Source organism: Gymnoscopelus braueri (assembly GCF_963280865.1).
Source record: "Gymnoscopelus braueri genome assembly, chromosome: 18".
NCBI classification, from domain to species: domain Eukaryota; kingdom Metazoa; phylum Chordata; class Actinopteri; order Myctophiformes; family Myctophidae; genus Gymnoscopelus; species Gymnoscopelus braueri.
In genome coordinates this window covers 33,921,303-33,943,044 of record NC_137618.1, presented here as the reverse complement: position 1 = coordinate 33,943,044, position 21,742 = coordinate 33,921,303, and the positions used below count along the sequence as shown (strand labels likewise).

Sequence of the window (21,742 nt, the reverse complement as noted above, 5' to 3'; positions counted from 1 at the left end):
GCAACTAAAGACTGGGCCTTTAGATCCAAACTGAATAATTTTTAACGCTGTTTGCGTTTTCTAGAAAGGTTTAAAAAGTTAAATATTTCATCAGGTCTTCAGAGACTTTAATAGGCAAAGGACCCTCTGGTTTCATGGAAATATAACTTATATTTTCTTTCCCCTCACCAGTTGCATATCTATCTGGTGGAAATGTGACGGTGAGAGGGACTGCAGAGATGGCTCAGATGAGCCCTCTACCTGTCCCCCTCGCCACTGCAGGCTGGGACAGTTCCAGTGTAATGATGGGAACTGCACCAGCCCACACTTCCTGTGTAACAGCAACCACGACTGCCCTGACGGATCTGATGAAGACACTGTGCTGTGTGGTGGGTCATGAACACTCAACCACTATTTCACTTTTCTTTTACATACAGTATAATACAGTATGCTTTGTTTATTTAACCACTTCAGCCCTATAAACTATGTTGTATGACGAATAGCAAAAATAGTCGATCTACGATGTCACAATGTATTGAACTGTTTTTGAAATCTTTGAAGAATTTTGCCCAAAATAGGGACACCAGTTTGAAAGTGGTCATTTGTTTTTAAAAACAATGCATAACTTTGGACAAAAGTGATCCTTGCTTAATACAGTGGTACAGTGGTAATCAGATATCACAGGTGACCCATGCCAGTGGCCTTGCAGTCTGGTGGTTCTTGTTAGCTGAGCTAGCTTGTCGTTCCCCACAGCTACCCACCAGTGTGAGAGCCACCAGTGGCAGTGCTCCAACAAGCGGTGCATCCCAGAGTCGTGGCAGTGTGATGGTGAGGACGACTGTGGTGATGGTTCTGACGAGGATTCCACCCACTGCTCCAGCAGGACCTGTCGCCCCGGACAGTTCAAGTGCCGCAACGGTCATTGCATCCCCCAGGCTTGGAAATGTGATGCTGAGGACGATTGCTTGGATAACTCTGATGAACCGTTGGAGGAGTGCAGTGAGTGACACGCACACGCACACACACACACACACACGCTTATCAGAAAATCAGAAACTGTACGATAAGAATGCACATCTGTATGATCTAATGACTTTTATCAGATAAATATAATACTACGAAATGCTTTTATTGCTTTCCATTTATTGCTAACAATTTGTATTTATTCATTTTCTACAGTGGGACCAGCATATCGCTGTGACAATCACACCGAGTTTGACTGCAGAACGAACTACCGCTGTGTCCCACGGTGGTCTGTGTGCAACGGACACAATGACTGCTTCGACAACAGCGATGAACAGGGCTGTGGTGAGACCCCCCCCCCCTTTTACATTACCATTTACTATTAGGAACCAACTTGCCATCAGATCCCATCTTAAGATTATGTTAACCCAGGCGTTGTTGTGTCATAACAGCACTGATGTGAAGCTGATTATACAGTTGGGTGTGGGGCTGATTGAAAGGATACAAGCGTATTTTGTACCAGGTCTATGTTCCGAGTGAGTGAAGGGCAATTAGCCAACACCTCAGCCTCCTGTGGAACATTACAGTGCGATGGGGTTAGTGGGAGGTTGTGATGGAGGGGATCTCATCACACACTCCCACCACCACCATTCACCTCACTCCCCAGATTTATGAGCTGTCTGGGCACATGGGTCAGTGTGTGTGTGCATGTGTGCATGTGTGTGTGCGTGCGTGCGCGCGCGTGCGTGCGTGCGTGCGTGTGTGTGTGTGTGTGTGTGTTGTTCTGTCCTTGTGTGGGGGCAGGGTTCACACAAGGCTCTTTGTACTTTGCGAGGAGATCCACATGCACACACGCAGGCACGCAGGCACGCAGGCACGCACACACACACACACACACACACACACACACACACACACACACACACACACACACACACACACACACACACACACACACACACACACACACACACACACACACACACACACACGTCGTCCTCCTCCCCTCTCTTATCGGAGGCCCTCCACTCCATTAGTGCCATCCCCGCGCAGGAGGGGAGATCCGTGCTAATCTGCCCGTAAGAATGCGTCAGCAGGGCCAGGTGGAGGGCTAGGAGGCTATCTTTGACCCCCAGCACGGTGTGGTAGAGATAGCTCAGTCCTCCACTCTCCTCCACTCCTCTGCGCTCCCTCATGTCTCGTCTCCCACTCTCCTCCTCCTGCAGTACATAGACACTGGCTGGCATGGAGAGAGTTTACACATCCATCTTAGGCAGGCTGCTTTCCTGCTGATGTCATCTCTGTGCAGTTTTAATTAAAAAAGCATCGACAACAGGACAATACTACATCGGTTTTTACCACACCACACAGTCAAATCCTCAGTGTTATTTTACCCAAATGGACCTGTAACACTGAGGATTTTAATGTGCATATTGAAGACGGTGATACAGTGTTTTATACATACAGTAACTTGTAATGTTTATTATAACTTGCTTGAGTTTAGGTCGAGAAAGTTCAGTGTTCAGTGTTCAGTGAGATTCTTGCATTGCTTCAAAAATAAATCACAAGAAAACTGGATGGAGTGATTTCAACAAAAATGATGAATTTTCTCCATTTCAAGATGTAATGATTATGTTATTTGAATTATTCAGCCGCAGTCTGATCAACTCATTGGGGTTAAAGGGGAAGACCACTCATTTTCAACATTGAACGATGTCTTTAATACACCTTAGAGCTGTGTGGAAATAAGAAAAAAGCCCCCCCCGCCCCTCTATGTTGCCTAGAACTGGATAATTGATTGAGGTCATGTGATCAGTGACATACGCAGGGTGTACCTTTGGCTGAGGGGGCGGAGCCAAAAGTACACCCTGCGTATGTCACTGATCACATGACCTCAATCAATTATCCTTTTCTAGGCAACACAGAAGGGGGGGGGGACTTTTTTCTTATTTCTACACAACAGCTCTAAGGTGTATTAAAGACATAGTTTAATGTTGAAAATGAGTGGTCTTCCAATTTAAGTCCTTAGCAATTTATGTGGTAAAATGTGCCAATAAAAGCTAAAATATATCTTTAATGCCACGAGTATCATAGCCTCAAGGGGTCCTGTATTAATAGTGCTCACTTCCCCTAATAGTTAGGAGAGAGATGCAAATGACAAATTTCACATATGTGCAAATGTAGTTCAAAGTAGGGATGGCCCTTTTTACTGTGTTTCTCTGCAAATGTTGACGTTTATATGTGTGTGTATGTGGGGGGGGGGGCAGTTCAGAACGACCAGATATTTGTACTGTCACCATAATACTCAGTCACTGATGCTATTCAGGTGCAAACATTTTGCATTGCAAATGTTTCGGTTCACCAATACATTTATTTGTTTGTTGAAGTACTGTACCATCTCCTGTACCATCTACTTGTCTGCCCTTCTTCCAGAGGAGCTGACCTGTGACCCTGTTGGAGACTTCCGCTGTGACAACCACCAGTGTATCCCAATGAGATGGAAGTGTGATGGGGACAATGATTGTGGGGACAACTCAGATGAGCAGAGTTGCAGTGAGTCTTCTCCACACTTAAGTGACCAATCTGCAAAATCATCATTGCTCACTGCTTTGCACTGCTAAATTACAGTATATAAACAGCATTTCTTTATTATTATAAATGAATTAGAAGTCTGAGTACTGATGGATGTGTTCATATGCAATTCTGTTGTCTTAGTTTGTAGGACATTAGACCTGTCTTGTGGGAGATACCCACATTCCTGACAAATAACACAATTCACAGCTGGATATATTATTTTCACATAGTCCAAGTGCCTGCTAAGTGTGGGATTTTAACTTAGGTCTAGTCATCAAAATGAAATAAGGGTGTTGATGGCAAAGAATGGCCCCGCTATTGATTTATCAGATGGCAGGGGGGTTCTTGTAAAAGACTCAACACTTCTGCCCTCAGTGCAGCCCAGTGAGAGGCAGCCTTATCAGCTGCTAGAGAAACAGGCTGTCCTCAGCATGTCAAGAAGAGGGAGTGAGTCACCCCATGCCCTGGAGAATTTAAACATGTTTAACAACATTGCCAGCTAATGAGCATAATGTTGCGTTTCATGTCTGGGTCTAAATCCTCATGTTTCATGGTGGAATTGTGGTGCCATTCCCAACCCGTTGTAACTACAGTATGTAGGTGAGCTCACTGCAAAGGAACATAGAAAAAGTTGTTTACTGTTTGAAATGCAGTGCAGACTAGAGATTATGTGTGATGATAACGCTACAATACAGGTTTTATATCTGTTGTCTCCCTCTTTCGACGGATTTAATTGCAACAATGTACAAACTTCAGTAAATGTCCAATACAACCAGTAGGTGTCCTTCCTACCTGACACCAGGTTCAAATACCTCCTCCAACCACTGCAGATTTGCTTGTTATATTGTATTAAGAAACGCTAGGTAAAGAAATAACGGATTGTAACTTTAAACTCTCCCATTGGTAGACAGTAGTTTATAGTAGTTTTACAGAATAGACTATTAACTATACACTTTCTTATATTTTCATAACATGAATTGTTTTTTGCTGTTGCTTTGCCAATAGTATTTGCAAAGCCACAAGTCATACAAGTCTATGAAATTCAAAAACTTCTACAGAGGTAATGATTTACACTATAGGCCTGGTGCCTGTCTGCCTGTGTGGTGTGTAGAGGCAGCTACCTCAGTATTTAACACACACACACACACACACACACACACACACACACACACACACACACACACACACACACACACACACACACACACACACGCACACACACCACACAGCACCTGTAAGCTCCTCAAAGGGTGCTATGTCTGATGTCTTTGCTTTACCTTCTACTGATTATCGTTGCTATTCTTAATGATTTCTTTGTTATTGCTGCAACAATGTTGAGGAACCAACACCAAATAATTGTACACTTGTGTACTCTTATATAAGATGTAACAATAAAAATCTTGAATGTTGAATCTTGAAATTGGTGTTTTCCCTGTCTTTTTTCCCTCAGCCCCCCGCGTGTGCACAGAGAGCGAGTTTCGCTGTGATAATCTGCACTGCATTCCCGACCGCTGGGTCTGTGACCATGACAACGACTGTGAGGACAACTCAGATGAAAGGGACTGTGGTAAGTGGAGGCTTTTTGTTTTGGTGTCTGGGTGTACGTATGTGAGTAACAGAGGGCTGCACTAAGCATAGAACTAATAAAATATCACAGTTTGACCCAGACAGACAGGACCACCAAAGTTCACATTTTAGTCAACCTGCTAGTATACGTAAGGCCCCCGATCGGGAATAAATTGAATGTTGAATTGAATTCTTTACTGTAGATATGAAGTCTAATGCCTAATTTATTGTATATTTAGATGCGCACCGGTGTCGCTCACCGAAAATAGCAGAACAGCTATTTTTGGTGTGAAACACCTACGTGCAACCAAGTATAACTCAGACTTAAGGTAAAAACTAAAGACTAGATTTTCCATCATGAGTGAAGTGCACCAGATTATCATGCAAGGTATTTACACGTTATGTGTTGTATTTATTACGTTGCAGAGTTGAGGACATGTCACCCAGGCTACTTCCAGTGTGTAAGTGGACACTGTATCGCTGAGCGCTTCCAATGCGATGGCAATGCAGACTGTTTGGACTACACAGATGAGGTGTCATGTCGTAAGTCCCTGTAATCTTTTGGCTATACCTCTGCCCACCTCAGAAGATAACTTATTATCTCTGCTACAGGCTTTTTAAACCCGCCACCTCCATATCATATTTTTGTGATAGTTACCTTCAAGTTTGGGTATCATCAGGCTTAACCCATTTAGACCGGGAACCCCTATATGTAACTATACCTTTCAATCCAGGAACCCCTTTTAGGGTAGTTGTTGCTAAATATTTGAAGTTTTTCAGAAAACTTAGGTCAGGATTTAGAAGGCGTTTTCGGCCTCAGGTCTAAAATGGGATAATAATAATAATAATGATTATACATGCCATTTGTATTCAAGATACCCAAAGTCTCTTTACTAAACAAAACAAACAGAAATAAAACAACTTCAAAAGGAAAAGCTAAGCAGAAATAAAAAAATAAACAGCTAAAATAGTTCAAATATAAGGGGGGAATTGAATTAAGTGGGGAAGGCAAGTCTGAAAAGGTGGGTTTTGAGGGCAGTTTTAAACGAGGAGAGGGTGGGGGCAGCTTTGATGTGAGTTGTGAGTGAGTTCCAGAGGGAGGGGGCAGCAACTGAGAAACCCCAGGTTTAGTGCTTTGTCCACCAGGAGGTTGGCATCACCAGACCTGAGGGAACGGGAGGGGGCATGGTGGTGGTGGTGGAGATAGTCAGAAGGGTAGCTAGGGGCTAGGTTATTGAGGGCCTTGTAGTTGGTGAGCAGTATCTTGAAATCTATTCAGTATTTGACTGGGAGCCAGTGAAGGTCATGGAGAACTGGCGTGATGTGGTCTCTAGAGCGGGTTCTAGTGAGTAGCCGGGCAGTGAGGTTGCTTAGCCGTAAACATTTTGTTTTTTATCATTCTCTGCATGTCGCAGTCACAGAATATGGGTCTGTTATTATTTTTTTAGCAACCCGCTTTCCCAATGGCACATACTGCCCTCCGTTCCTGTTTGAGTGCAAGAACCACGTGTGCATCCAGCCTCACTGGAAATGTGACGGAGATAACGACTGTGGAGATCATTCAGACGAGGAGCTCCACCTCTGCTGTAAGCACCACCTCCTTTGGAATCATTTATCTCACTGCAGTGTTAAAAAAAAAAGCTAAATAAAATAAATACCTAATGTATTGACTGAAGACTCTGAAAGTCACGGTTTCCATGACGTTTCTGTCCTTGTTTCCCATAGTGGAGGTCCAGTGTGAATCTCCCTTCCGCTTCCGCTGCGACAACAACCGATGCATCTACAGCCATGAGCTGTGTAACTCTGTGGATGACTGTGGGGACGGGACAGACGAGAGGCAGGATAACTGTAAGTACTAGACACTTGAAATACTACAGGAGTGCATATGTTTGATGGGCAAAGTTGCCTCTTCTCTCACTTGAGGAAAAAATTGTTGTACAGCCAGTAGGGGATATGTACCTTATGTTATGTTTTGCAATACAGGTTGTAACTATGATTGTAACTATGTCTGAAAAGGTGTCATATAATCAATCCCATGAGGGATGGGCCACGAGGTGGCATGACACTTGACATGACAATAAGATCATTCATTCATTCATTCATGTTTCCCTGCCCTTGATTATTTTATATATATCCTGTTATTCCTGTTTTGGTCATGATTTAAAGTATAGGTGTGAGTAGGAGAGCTGCATTTTGATACTGAACTTATCTGTACTCTTTGAGTTGACTTGTGCAATCATTGTCTTGGTGCATGTTATAGGTCAGACCCCCACCCATGGACCCTGTTCCGATGAAGAGTACAAATGCAGTAATGCCCACTGCATCCCTCTGCAATACGCCTGTGATGACTATGATGATTGCGGAGATGAATCAGATGAGCTGGGCTGCCGTAAGTACAGTACATTGATCTGTGTTTGATTGATTGATTGAATACTTTATTAACAAGGTTGAAAACAGTACAGCAGGCAGTACAGTTAAAAAATCGATGCAAAAAGGATAACAAAAATGTTTTTAAAGGATAACACAAAAAGCCCCGGAGGGCTTGTTTCCATTATGGTCCATTGTACTCAGTTCATCGACATACAATACATTACATAACATATCAGCAACGACACTAAAAGCAATAATATATATTTACATTAAAAAGTAGGGTGGGGGCAGGGGGGGGGGCAGAGGATGCCACTCCCACAGGGCTCTTTCCGTGGAGCTAGCTGAGGGAGTGCATTGTTTGACTGGGGGCGAGTTAGTGTAGGATAACATGATCTAAGTCCAATTATAATTTGAGGACAGCTATGTTTTTAGGTCAGTTTAAAATTTGGATGCAGCATCGAGAAGGCTGTTGGTAAGGCGTTCCACATTTTGCTGGCATTATAGTAGCTCCCTCTGCCGGGTGTTGTGCCCATGGGCGTCTCTCACTCTAGAGTAGTAGTTTGACAGATACATGGGCATTGTTCCTCTGAGTATTTTAAAGACCAGACTCATTGCAAGTTGCTGTACTCTGTCTTCCACCTTGAGCCATCCCAGCCTAGCAAAGTGAACTGGGGTTAGGGGAGTCCTGGGGTGGAGGCTTTGCAGTCTTATCAGTTTGTTTTGAGAGGTCTGTGGTTTTGTTTTTTGTGACATGGGGGTGTTAAGTGAACCATTGGGTGCAAGCATAGTCAAAATGTCTCCGGCTAGAGTCATCAGTGCGCTCCTGTTGATAAACGAGGAGATCCTGCCCCCAAATTTTGTTCACCCTTGTGTCAGCCTTAAGGTCCTTTACACACCTGGAACATGACGAAAAAACTATCAAAAAATTTGAATATTTCACATCAAATTATGTATTAATTTGGTGATGCCTCATTCATACAGGTTGATAATTTTATTCAGTCAGTTTATCGCTGTGTAATATTCAAGTTCTGTGTGGATGTACTCATGATCCAAACGGCAGTTCAAATTAATGCAAAATGCAAACTAATGGCAGAAAATAAATGCTCCCGGTGTGTAAGGACGTTTAATCTGAAACTCTGTATTCCTTTATACTGTCATAGAAACGTACTAATTGATTTCATTAAGTCATTTGAATTGCAGATGTCGCAAAATCTGTGAACATGCAGGCCACACTTACTTGATAGAATTCAGCTTTAATGTCCTACAGGCAAACACTTTTGAAGCCAGGTCCATATAGTAAAATCAGTGACATCATAACAAGCATGACAGTAGGACTTGATTACGCTCTCTTCTGTGGTGCTTATCGTGTTTCATGCTGTATTCTGTTGTTTGTGCTCCCACCAGACCATGGTAGCGGGCGGACTTGCAGTGAGAACATTTGTGAGCACAACTGTACAGACCTGACAGACGGAGGCTTCCTTTGCTCCTGTAAGCCTGGCTACAAACCCAGACAGACAGACAGACACATGTGTGAAGGTAAGGGGGGTAGTTTCTCTCAGCGTGGGACTTATCACACAAGATCCAATTTATTCTGAATTAAAAGGCAAATACTTGATTTTGTATTATATTTTATATTGATTCCCATGCCCACATGCATGCATTTGAAATTGGTTGTGTGTGTGTGTGTGTGTGTGTGTGTGTGTGTGTGTGTGTGTGTGTGTGTGTGTGTGTGTGTGTGTGTGTGTGTGTGCCTGTCAACAAAATAACTTGGTGGGAATTATCAGTGTGCTACCCAAAGATACAACTTTTTGGTCAAAAAGATGTTGGTGATCATCGAGGTTAAGATACAAAAATAACATAACAATCAGCCATATCTCAGGAATGGACAAACAAGAGATTTTGGTGCATGCAGGGATTACATCCCCAGGTGCACTTTTAATTGCATAGATTTGCTGTGCTTCCCCAGCCGTGAATGCTGTCCACAGTGTCGCTCTGTTGTTTGTTTCTTGGAAACAGATGTAAACGAGTGTGAGGTCTACGGGACGTGTCCCCAGGACTGCAGGAACTCCAAGGGAAGCTATGAGTGTTTCTGTGCCCAGGGATTTCACTCTGTTGGTGAGCCAAATGGCATGGAGTGTGCTGCCCAGGGTAAGAGCCAAGTTCTCTTGTGGAGCCAAACCTCAAAGGCCCATTACAAATGTGTGTTCTCTTGTAGTTTTAACGGGTTAAAATCTTCAATGAGATTACTGACACTCCCCAAATTCTCTTTGTGTTCAGGAAATCCACCAGTGTTGCTTCTGCCAGACAATGTCCGCATTCGTCGTTTCAACCTTTCCTCTGAGCAATATTCAGACTACGTGGACAACACTGAGCACATCAAAGCCCTGGATTACCTGTGGGACCCAGAGGGAGTAGGACTCAGTAAGCTTATTTCATTATATGATATCATATCATGTTAACCACTTACACCCTATACTTAGTTTACCGGATTCCCAAGGGCTCTACACTAAATATCTCCACCGAAATCTGTGTTACATTTGTAACCAAATGTAACCAAAGAGAATATACAAATGTACACTCTCAGAGTTACAAATGGATAAAATTAACACTCATTGTGTACAGTGAAAACAATAGTGATAAATGTTTTAGGTCACCTTTGGTCTCCTTGTGTTCTTTTCCTCTGGTGTTGCTTAGGCATTGTGTACTGGACAGTTCTGGGTCGGGGGTCTCAGTTTGGCTCTATCAAACGAGCCTACATGACCACATTCAACGACAACGGCAACAACCCAGTGAAAGAAGTGGATATGAACCTGAATTATGTTGCCAGCCCTGATGGCATTGCTGTGGACTGGGTTGGAGGGTATGTCACCAAGCACGACGAAACTGTACTTAAGTATGTCGTCTTAAATGCAGTTCATCTAACATCACTCTTTTTTTCCTTTCTTTTCAGACACATTTATTGGACAGATTCTGGGACCAATCGGATTGAAGTGGCCAAACTGGATGGGCGGTACAGGAAGTGGTTGATCCATACTGACCTTGACCAGCCCGCTGCTATTGTAGTAAATCCAGCACTTGGGTATGAGACTATTCAGCATTAACATTATGAAGTAATACTGATACTGACTCTTATACTTGATATACATACAGTACATATGATACTCATGTTAAATGCATGTGTTCATTTAACTATTCTTTTCCCTGGTATGTTTGTGGTCTTTGTAGAACCATGTACTGGACAGACTGGGGCAGGAGACCCAAGATTGAATCGGCCTGGATGGATGGGCAGAAGAGACAGGTCCTGTTGGACGAGGACCTGGGCTGGCCTACTGGTCTAGCTCTGGACTATCTGAACGGAAACAGGATCTACTGGTGCGACTCCAAGGAGAACACCATCGAGTCCATGAAGCCAGATGGCACAGACAGGAAGATCATCGTGTCAGGAGGTCAGAACATTTAAAGTCATATACAGGCATAGGAATATATGCATTGAACTTCCAAGCCTGGTTCAATCCATAGGAGCCTCTGTGACACGTTTGTTAAAGATACATCGGTTATGGTACCGATGGCATTAAGCATCATCGGGTGGTCCAGCATGGGAGTTGCCTTGTCTATTCTTTCTCTTCCAAAATCCCACCCTTCAGAAATATTGATTAAAAGAAAAAATTATAAAGAAATGTCTGTCTAATAGTAGATCATTTACATTTAATGATCAACTATGTTGTTACCCCCACAAAGTGGATATATTGAGATGAATTCTTCAAGTTGAGATTTTAGCCTTTACATTTGTAACTTTTTTTTTTTTTTTACCACTAAATAATGCTGAAAGTAATTGGATACGAAATACATTTCTTGTGCAGACATTGGAAACCCCTATAGTCTGGATGTCTTTGAAGGACACCTGTACTGGACAACAAAGGAGAGAGGTGAAGTATGGAAGACTAATAAGTTTGGGACTGGACATAAAGTCAAGGTACTGACCATCAACCCCTGGCTGACTCAAGTTCGCATCTACCACGAGCACCGGCAGAACCACTCAGGTCAGGAAATAGTCACATTCAAGTAGAGCTCATAGTGAGAAAAGCTAATTAAAATACCAATCGGTGGTTTGTCTTGAGACAAACAGACTGACTGATCCACTGTTGCTTAATTGCATAATGCATGCTATTAAAGGATTGCTGACGTGTTTCCAAAAATGATTATCTTCTGTCTTTTGCTGTACAAAAGATAACTCTTATTTTGTTTCCTGCTCTGCATCCTATAGTGGCCAATCTCTGTAAGGGTATCTGCAGTCACCTGTGTCTCCTCCGGCCTGGTGGATACACCTGCAGCTGCCCACAAGGGTCCTCTCTACTTGGCTTCAACTCCAACGAATGCGACGCAGGTAGGACCAGTGCTCTCCCCTGTCCCAGGCATCTTGTGTTGGCTGGTCTTGTTGCACCACAATCTGTAATCCATAGTACGGAAATGCATGGCTACTCGTGTGATGCTGTGGTGGTGTTGTTGCTGATGCTTTGTGTGTGTGTGTGTGTGTGTGTGTGTGTGTGTGTGTGTGTGTGTGTGTGTGTGTGTGTGTGTGTGTGTGTGTGTGTGTGTGTGTGTGTGTGTGTGTGTGTGTGTGTGTGTGTGTGTGTGTGTGTGTGTGTGTGTGTGTGTGTGGCTTTCACCCCTGCAGCCATTGAGGCACCAGTTGCAATGCCCCTTGCATGCAGATGCATGAACGGTGGAACGTGCTACACTGATGAGGGGGGTCTGCCAAAGTGCAAGTGAGTTTAGCTGCTGATGCCATCCACGACAGTGGATGATTGCCTGAACTGTTTCCCATGCCCGAGCTACAACATCGAGAATTTCACCCATTCCGTGGCTCCTATAATGCCTTGCAACAGTCTCTGTAACTGAATCCGGTTTAGCGTTACATTAAGAACACAATGGAAGGTGTGTTAATCACCAAAAGAAAGGTGACATAAACTGGTACATAGTCAAATATTTTGTTTTTGTGAAGTAATTAAAGGAGTTTGTGGCCATGTCAACAAGACATAAAGCACAAAACTATTTCCGGCAAGCATTAATAAAAAATGGAGAACTGCAAGGCGTTCTGGTTTATGTGAAACCACCGAATACAAAGATATCGCTGTCATGCTGTCCCAGTGTTTTCCAAGAGGAACTAATCGGTATCCTGGTTTTGTCTAGATGCTCGTACGATTACGCAGGCAGCTTCTGTGAGATGGGGAAGTCAAGTGGCACTACGGGAGGAAAAGGTACTGTAATGCACTTTTCTCTCTTTTTTTCTCACACACACACACACATACACACACACACACACACACACACACACACACACACACACACACACACACACACACAATTAGGTACATTTTGTAACACAATGGAGAATAGTTACACAAACACACTGAGTCACACCTGGTGCTGTTTTCTAAGCTACTGAGTAACTCCACAAGTACCTTGACTTACCTCACATGTCTTACTGGCTGTCAATGGCATAACAGAGCTTAGCAAACATTATGACTCAGCAAATACTTTACTTGTGTTCTGTGAAAAATTACACATTACACACATTACATACCTTTTTTCAAGACTCCACTTGTAAAATCAATATAATTATCATTATTTGAAAAGAAAAAATGAATACATGAATATATCCTTCTTTTTTTCTGTAGCTGTAGCGATTCTGCTGGCCGTGATTCTCATAGTGATCACATTGGGTCTTGCTTTTGGACTTTTCCAAAACTACAAACGAACCGGCTCCTTCATTCCCTCTATGCCTAAACTACCCAGGTACAAAAGCCCTCATCTTCTGTTGCGTATTGTACTTTCAAATGGAAGCCTCTGCTTTAATGCACTTGCATGCAGTGGCACACAGTAAAAAAATCACATCAATTAATTTAACTTTAGTTCATAGTTCTGCCAGGCCATCCTTTTAAATAACAATGTGTTCTTAAATGACCTGCCTGATTAAATAAAGGGTTCAATCAAATTAAATCAATAAATTAATTTGTTTTTATTGGTCTTATCCAGCCTTAGCAGTCTGGTGAAGTCTGGTGACACTGGGAACGGGGTGAAGTTTCATTCAGGTGACAATGTGGACCTGGGGCCGTCACACATCGGGGTGTCATTCATTGACACGGCCATGCAGATGGTGGGTACTGAAGCATGATATTTTAGCACTTTTTAAGCCTAATTTATTTTGTACAACTGTGTCGCTCAACGAAAACAACAGATTTTCGGTCGTACAAGGTTGTATAAATTAGCCATTAGCCTCACTACACATCAGAAAAGTACTATCAGCATTTGTACCTCCTTATTTGACCTTAGAATCCTAGAATGACTTTGGAACTATGTATTATGTGGTTAATTTATTAACAGGGATGATTGATTTTAAACTATGCTAGCAGGACTGCTTCTCTCAGCAATGTTTGAGAAACTAGAGTATTAAATGGCGTACTACTGTTGAGGTCAAAGTATCAGCTGAGTTCATACTGCAAAAGAAGTTACCCAAATATTGCAATTCATATTTCCTCAGGATGACAACTTTGCCACGGAGGCAGGAAGGCAGCCAATCACATTTGAGAACCCGCTATATAAGCCCACCAATGCTGCTGGAGTCCCTAGTGATCCTGCTGTCATTCATGCTTCACAGGTACACACCGGATTATGTTTACTGAATGTTTTTAAGCTTTAGCCACTTATGCCCTGTAGCAACTCATAATGTAATAACAGATTTATTATGTAATAATGTGTTACATTAAGAACCTTACATAGCCGCTCATAATGTAATAACAGATTTATAATGTAATAATGTGTTACATTAAGAACCTTACGTATCCGTTTATAATGTAATAACAATTCATAAAGAAATAACGGTCAGTATCATGTCAGTATCATGTCAGCATCATGGTCAGTATCTTGTCGATATCATGGTCAGTATCAAGTCAGTATCATGGTCGGTATCATGGTCAGTATCATGGTCAGTATCATGGTCAGTATTAATGGCATGATACTGACCATGATACCGACCATGATACTGACTTGATACTGATACTGATTATTACGATGTAACACTTTTATCAACATTATGAGCTTAATATTACATTATGAGCTTTTATTACAGTTAGGTATTACATTATGAGCCACTGCATGCCCTAGGCTATTTTCAAATGATTTTCACAAATGTAAAAAATAAATAAATAAAAAAACACAACCATTGTGCTCAAGATTCTCCTGATCCTATGAAGCAATGTTTTGATATGCTTCCACGGCTAGTGGAAGCAATTTGGTTGACTTGTGTGAAATAAACACAAATCTTAGCTGTCCTATATTACATGTTATTCAAGATTATCTGACTTTAACACACAGAAGGCTTGAATTGTAAAAAAAAAGACAATCCATAAATGATCCAACCTATACATCAGCATTTGATGAAAATTGGTTTGATAAACTTGCATTTTTGTTAATTCATGTCACAAACACAGGTAACTGTTAATGTGAGTGGAGACCACATTGTGAACCCAGTGTATGCAGAGCAGAGCGCAGGCATCGTACAGACTACTCCTGTCAGCTCCAAACCTGCCGAGGTGAGAGTCATCCTCCTCTTTCTGAATCTACTGTAAATGAATTGTTCTATAAGGCTTCTTTTTTTTTTTACTGTTTGTGTTTGTGTTTGCAGGAGTCCAAATGGAGCTTATTCAAAAGAAAATTAAAGCCAAGCACCACATTTGAAAATCCTTCCTATTCTGAGGTAATAATTCTTTATAAAAACCTGCTGCTATCTAGAAAGTTGCATTGTGATTGGCTGAGAGGCAATATAATGTAATAATGATATTGTCACTGGTGTGTAGATCTACATGACCTAATACCGAAGCACACTAGTGCAGATATATCATGCAGTATTATTGACTAAATCAGTGGTTGTCAAGCTTTTCAGTCAAAACCTTAAGGCACACCTGTATTCTTAATCAAAAGAATAGCGGTGTGAGCTTAGATCTGCTATTTTCACTATCTTTGAAAATTTGTTGGGGAAAAAGTAATCATTTTACATTTTTCGCCTTTAATGACATGCCTAAAAATAGAGACATCAAAATATTTTTTAGGGAATAGATTTTACACAAAGTACTGATATAGTAAATAACCCTAACCATAACTAACAATTCATACCTTTTTTTGCTATTTGCTATTGTTGTCAGCTCCGCTAGTTTTTCCGGTCTTCTGTTTTTCAGATGAAGGATGAAAAAGCAGTAGAAAGCAAAGCGGACAAATCCACTGCTGAACCGTCTCCATTTGTTCCCCCTGCCAAACCCCAGAAGAGGGATCGTCCTTGTACCTTCTCACCAACTGAGGACACTTTTAAGGACACAGCCAACCTTGTCAAAGAGGACAGTGATGTATAATGCTTACTTTATGCTCCGTTGTACGACAGTGTCGCGATCAAAAGGACTGATCTACAAGCTCACAACACGTCTGGGACGCATTGCAAGGTTGTAGATCAGCTATTTTCTGCGTGCGACACAATCGTATGATGAAGTATAAATTGGGCGTAACCCTTGCCCTCTCGCGGACGGGAATAAAAAATGTATAAAAACAAAAAAACAAAAGAAAACACACACACTTTGCACAGAATCTATTTTTTTATGCAGCCTGTGTACAAAATTCAGAATGTTTAAAGAAAAAAAGAGATGAACATCTCTATAGTATACAGAAAAAAATGTCTTTTGTGACTATGCCTTCTGATATTTCTTATGCCAATTCTTGTTTTAATGATTTTTTTTATTCTGATGTACAATATGTATGTCTTTGCACTGAAGCATAGAAATGTTAATAAATATGTTGTATATTTGTAAATTTTAAGAGAAAGATTTTGTTGATAATATCTTCTGGCTGTTTGAAATAGATGATCTTATGCATAGTGGTAAGAAATAACGAGCGCTGCATCGTGAATGTACAGTAGGTCCACCTTATACATTGTTAGCGATGTGTTGGATAATAATTATATACTTTTTTGCCACTGAATAAAACTGAAGATGTATGCAGGTCATCTTTCATGTTTATATACCTCATTTCAGGGCTAAAAACGAGAAAAGCAATGACAAAACAAACAGGCGATTATTGGTATTAGTGTTTCAGATACGTGCTCCAGTAAGAATACAAAGCAAAAGATATGTGACAATATTTGATGAATGGTATGCTAAGCATACATATACATTCTACTTACATTTGAATATGATTGAACTCATTTCTGTTTTATGTTCCCTTTGTGATATTTGAATCAATATGATCATATTTTAATAATGATATTATAATAATGGCCTCTTTTTAAAAGAAAATGTTTGAAAACCATACTTGAACACGCTCATGTATTTTCCATGGTGTTTGCAGTTGATTATGTTCATGAGAAAAACATCCATTTAACATTTGATGCCAGCATTTGAAACATCTGTCATTTTCTAAAGATGGTATATTACAGAATGATTGTTTTGTATTATGAGAAAGAACACACAGAAGAAATAAAAACTATCAATGATTGTTTTAAACATGCCCAAATATCTTTTTTTCTAGATAGAGAAATGGATGCTGCTGAGACCTGAGAATGAATAAATTTCTTATTTTGTAATACGATGTTGACTTCTTTTTTTATTCTATTGGCAAGGTTCCATCACTTACATAGTACACACATTATAGACATATAGTACACACACAGGATAGTTATAACAACATGGCAGTAAGTCATTCAGAGGACATTTCTTTCATCTTTTGGTACAGGAAGCAGTGCATTGACTACAAAGTCTGAAACAAATGATGGGAGGTAAGAGAGAGGGATCCAGAACAACTTTGCGTCCCATCCTGCTCCGTAACGTGTGCGAGGGTGACGAGCCGTTAGGGCATGTTGCATACAATTGGTCACTTTGGAGAAATCTGAACTGCACAGGATACCCATGGAGAAATTCTGAGCTTTCAAATCTGAAATTCACAGTAAATATAAAACGAGAGAGGGACAAGGGACAGACATTCAATGATTGTAAATGGCAATAATTATTTTTGTTGGATTTTTTCAATACCTGATAGTGTGTGATTATAGAGTATCAGTGAATGAAGGTGCTGATCAGTGTATTGCAAATTACATCCACTCACATTCATCAAAGTAGATGTCTCCATAGGAGTCTTTGACTTCCTGAGGGAGGCGGTTCCAAAGTCTCTTCAGGTCTGCTTCAATGAGATCCACTCTAGTCACTGCTGTCTTGAAGAACCCCGGCTCAATGATGCTCACTTTGATACCAAAGTGCTGCATTTCCCTCCTGAACAGAAGGAACATGCTGCAATTGCTGAAATATAATTTCTGTGAAATTCTATTCTGTGCATGCAGGAATTATACTGGCAGAAATAAACAGAATTTTAAGACTTTGCTATTAGTGATCACTGTTCCGTTTGATTGTGTGGAGATATGACTTTATGATCAGGTTTTCCGGGGCTATAGTTCAGAAACACGAGCTGCTAGGGGACCCCTAAAAAATCGGGGGGGGGTATTAATTTGACTTGTTTTTCATATACTCCCTCGCAAGCCCTCATGAACAGTCAATTGAGGGGTTAATAACCCTGACTGCTGATGAAGGTTTTGAGCTTGGCAAGGATACCGTTGTACTGTTCACGTGATTTCATCTACTAATATCTCACTTAAATGCCCAATCTAGAACAATATCTGTAGTATTGTCTTTGATAAAAGTGATACCTGAGGCTGTCAGAGAAGGCCTCCACACCCCATTTGGACAGGCAGTAACCTCCACCAGTAAGGGCAAGCCTCCCCAAGACACTGGCCACATTTACCACCCTGCCTTGGGCCTTCTTCACCAGTGGGAGAAACTGGAGGGTCACCTCAATGACACCTATTAGATTGACGTCCAAAACCTTTGTGAAGTCCTCTATCTGCATCCACTCTGTTGGGCCAATGGGTATGGACCTCCCAGCATTATTCACCAATCCCCACAGACCTGATAAAGACAAAGAAGAAACAGCTGGCTAACATAAAGTGTTTGGCTATAAAACATAATAGTTTTCACCGTTATGTTTTTGCTGTTCATCTGTATAAAGAACGGACTTCAGTGAGAAGAACGATTTTGTAGGCTTCCCTGAAGATATGATTAACTTTTGGGTCAAAACGTTCAAAGGTCAAGGTCAAAAACAGATGGGTGTAAAAGTCCTTCCTAAACCTTTTCATGAAACCTGGTGGGAATGATCATTATAGGCTGTCCCAAAGAGATGATTAACCACTCCTTTGAATTTCATTAAGATGGTGTTGTGCGTTGAAAATAGCTGATGTGCAAGCTCACGCACATCAGCGTTATTATTCAAGGGGGAAATTGTCGCCTGTAATGACATGCCCAGAATACTGATGCCAGGCTGAAAGTGGTTAACTTTTAGGGCAAAAAGGTCAAAGATCAAAGACAAAATCAAGGTCATATCTCAGGAAAATAGCATTGCCGGAGTTACAGTTGCACTCTAGTACAATCTTTCAGTTTACATATCTTTCTCATTGTTCAAAGTAGTTCAAACTGTAAGTGATTTTTTTTAGTTAACACAAAAATGGGTCAAAATGTTAGAGCTCTATATTTTGATAGTAATCAATATATGTATAGAGTATATAGTGTGTTTGCTCAGTAACGGGGGTCTCCCCATGTCTCCAGCTCTTTAGTAAATAGAAAATACATTTTTAGGTGGGATACCAATTTCATCCAATGATGCGAGAGAACCATCAACTTGAAGTTTATGGTGTTCTATAGTTCCAATTTTGTCCACTCATCTTTTGTTTCGTCACTTCCAATATCACTTGCTTATCCTGTATCCTGTTCCTGTATGAGTTCTCTCTGCTGATTGGATGAAATTGGAATTCCGACCTGAAAATGTATTTATTTTAAGACCCAGAGTAAACGGGACACCACTGAACAAATACTCTATGATTACTCTCAGAATATAAAGGATTTAACATTTATTTAAAAACATCAAATCATAAAAACATAACTCCTATTGTATATCAAAAACACTTCCTATTAGTCAAAGCATTATTCAACCCCTCTTTCATGTTACAACCAGGAACATACTGTCTTGAATGTGGTTAATTTGAATTAAGTAACAGTAGTAATAGGTGGTAGATGTAGTAAAACTAGCAATACCACAATGTAGAAATATTCCGTTACAAGTAAAGATCATGTAGTCAATTTTGTACAAAAGTATTGGGATAAAAAATATAGGCTACTTAAAGTACCAAATAAGTACCAATACCAAAGTTGTTCAAAATCAGTCAAACTTTTTTGAAAATAGCAGATAGGGCAGATACGTATAAAATAGGGCTTACTTGGTTAATATATGTCTCGTAATAATCTAAATCTACAGAGTAACTAGTAACTAAAGTTGTCAATTAATTGTAATGGGAGTAAAAAGTACAATATTTTCCTGAGATGTACTGGAATAGAAGTGTAAAATATTGAAAACTTTGAAATACTCAAGTAAAGTAAAAGTACCACAAGAGCTGTACTTTAAAAAAAAAACCTTAGTAGTTACTTTCCACTACTGATGATAATTCACTTCAATAACCTGTTTCAGAGAAAAAGGGCTGGGAAACATGTAGATCTGCATGAATCACAGTAGGAGGATTGTGGGTTTGTCAAGTAATTCCTTTATCTCTCCCAGTGCTTATCGCTGACTGGCACCCTATCTGTCTCTACCCCCTACTGTCCGCCCGCCTCACCTCGATCTCCGACCTCTGCGCTCACAAACTCCACCGCCTTCCTGATGCTTGTACTGTCGGTAACATTGAACAGAACGGTCTTGAGTCTGGAAGATGCTGCCAAATCTGCCAAATCTGAAGCACCTTTTTCTGTGAGACATGCAGCTATTACATTAAACCCCTCTCCATCCAGTTGTCTGGCCAGCAGATTTCCAAAGCCGCTATCACAGCCTGTAATGAACACATGCTTCTCATTGAAGGCATCAACCTTGTAGGAATCTCTGATGTACCAGCAAATGACAACGACGATGGCCAAGATTATAAAACAGACTGAGGCCAGGTGTGACAGGATTCCCTGCAAGACAGAAGTCAAACAATGTTGTATGTTACGGATCACTTAAAATTACTATTCAATTAGCAGGGAATTACAAGTAATAAATGTGTGAAATTAAATATAAATTACTATTTTATTTAACAGGCCTGTTAATGAACATGGTCTTGTCTTTTAAATACAAATAATTATCAAGACATAAGTGACTCATGGAATAAAATGACAAAAGTCAGTTTTCATTCAAATATTTTCAAGATATCAAAAATATAAATGTATCTTACCCCATAGAAATCAATATGAACATAACTGGTAGACACCGGTCTGACCTGAGGGTGTTAACTTGTGATTAATTTCTGTTTAAGTTATACTGTATATAATGATGCATGAACACAGATGCTAGACATAATTCTACTTACACAGGGGATTGTAATGTCTTCATCCATTTGGCAGTTACCATAAATCACTCACAATGCAATATACCCCACAAGATATCTACATAAATTATCTATGTGCCAGTGTCTGCTTCTTCCCTTCCTCATTAGTAATCCTTGTCCATCTAGCTTACAGAACTGTGCACAGCTAAAGGATTATAACATTGACATACGCATGCAGCAATGCAGCTAGACACAGAAACACTTGGTAAGCCTGGGACTCAAAAACTTGAGACTAGATTGAAAGTGTAGACTTTGACACTTGTCTAAAAAAAATTCCTTTTCTTTTTTCTTTTTTTACAGTTATGACAAAAGACCACCAGATGGCATCTGGATACATGGAGGGGAAAAAAGCAAATGTTTTTTGTAAATTCTGATACCATTGCCCAACCTCTGTTATTGCTTACTTAACCATTAAAGTTCCAATAAAATGTTCAGATTGCTGATTTACAAATATCAAAGACATTGAACATTAACTTAAGTTTTGTAACATTAATTATAAAGTAAACCTACCATAGCTATAAGTACTCCAAAGGTGTGTGTGTGTGCGCGCACGCGCACACACACACACACACCCCCATATACATTATAATACACTGTATACAGTATATACAGTATGTATATTATATATTGTATATGGTGCATTTTATACAGTATATACACAATTATATTGAGAAGTATTAATTGAGTGGTCAGATCATTTGCAAGTTAGGCTTGCAAGCTTTTATGTTCCAAATGAGAGGCTTTGTGTAGGGGTTGCAACGTGACTAGTGTCAGAAGCCCATACTGGCTACCAAT

The 21,742-nt window shown here is 40.6% G+C and overlaps 2 protein-coding genes across 4 annotated transcripts in view; one reads left to right on the top strand and one right to left on the bottom strand.

Moving 5' to 3' along the window:
- The window catches only part of lrp2a (low density lipoprotein receptor-related protein 2a), a 62,896-nt gene extending 45,814 nt beyond the window's left edge, over window positions 1–17,082 (top strand). For 2 of the 3 annotated variants that reach the window (XM_080412339.1, XM_080412338.1), the window contains exons 54-78: window positions 172–368; window positions 733–978; window positions 1,159–1,287; window positions 3,376–3,495; window positions 4,967–5,083; window positions 5,509–5,625; window positions 6,531–6,668; window positions 6,808–6,930; window positions 7,343–7,471; window positions 8,857–8,988; window positions 9,469–9,600; window positions 9,730–9,873; window positions 10,147–10,312; window positions 10,403–10,531; window positions 10,678–10,898; window positions 11,313–11,492; window positions 11,717–11,836; window positions 12,128–12,218; window positions 12,643–12,710; window positions 13,131–13,248; window positions 13,489–13,609; window positions 13,994–14,110; window positions 14,943–15,044; window positions 15,137–15,208; window positions 15,687–17,082. In XM_080412339.1, coding sequence (XP_080268465.1) covers window positions 172–368; window positions 733–978; window positions 1,159–1,287; window positions 3,376–3,495; window positions 4,967–5,083; window positions 5,509–5,625; window positions 6,531–6,668; window positions 6,808–6,930; window positions 7,343–7,471; window positions 8,857–8,988; window positions 9,469–9,600; window positions 9,730–9,873; window positions 10,147–10,312; window positions 10,403–10,531; window positions 10,678–10,898; window positions 11,313–11,492; window positions 11,717–11,836; window positions 12,128–12,218; window positions 12,643–12,710; window positions 13,131–13,248; window positions 13,489–13,609; window positions 13,994–14,110; window positions 14,943–15,044; window positions 15,137–15,208; window positions 15,687–15,857 — 3,400 coding nt within the window. In that variant the 3' untranslated portion in view covers window positions 15,858–17,082. Of the gene's footprint in view, window positions 1–171; window positions 369–732; window positions 979–1,158; window positions 1,288–3,375; window positions 3,496–4,966; window positions 5,084–5,508; window positions 5,626–6,530; window positions 6,669–6,807; window positions 6,931–7,342; window positions 7,472–8,856; window positions 8,989–9,468; window positions 9,601–9,729; window positions 9,874–10,146; window positions 10,313–10,402; window positions 10,532–10,677; window positions 10,899–11,312; window positions 11,493–11,716; window positions 11,837–12,127; window positions 12,219–12,642; window positions 12,711–13,130; window positions 13,249–13,488; window positions 13,610–13,993; window positions 14,111–14,942; window positions 15,045–15,136; window positions 15,209–15,653 lie in introns of all 3 variants that reach the window. The other variant, XM_080412340.1, reaches the window with a different exon arrangement.
- Window positions 17,083–17,194: 112 nt separating this feature from the next.
- Window positions 17,195–20,956, bottom strand: rdh1 (retinol dehydrogenase 1; the record flags this gene model as incomplete). The annotated part of the gene is made up of 5 exons (XM_080412206.1): window positions 17,195–17,424; window positions 17,596–17,759; window positions 18,191–18,449; window positions 20,204–20,537; window positions 20,930–20,956. The coding sequence occupies 5 exons, from the start codon at window positions 20,954–20,956 to the stop codon at window positions 17,195–17,197; spliced, it is 1,014 nt and encodes a 337-aa protein (XP_080268332.1).
- Window positions 20,957–21,742: the final 786 nt, after the last annotated feature.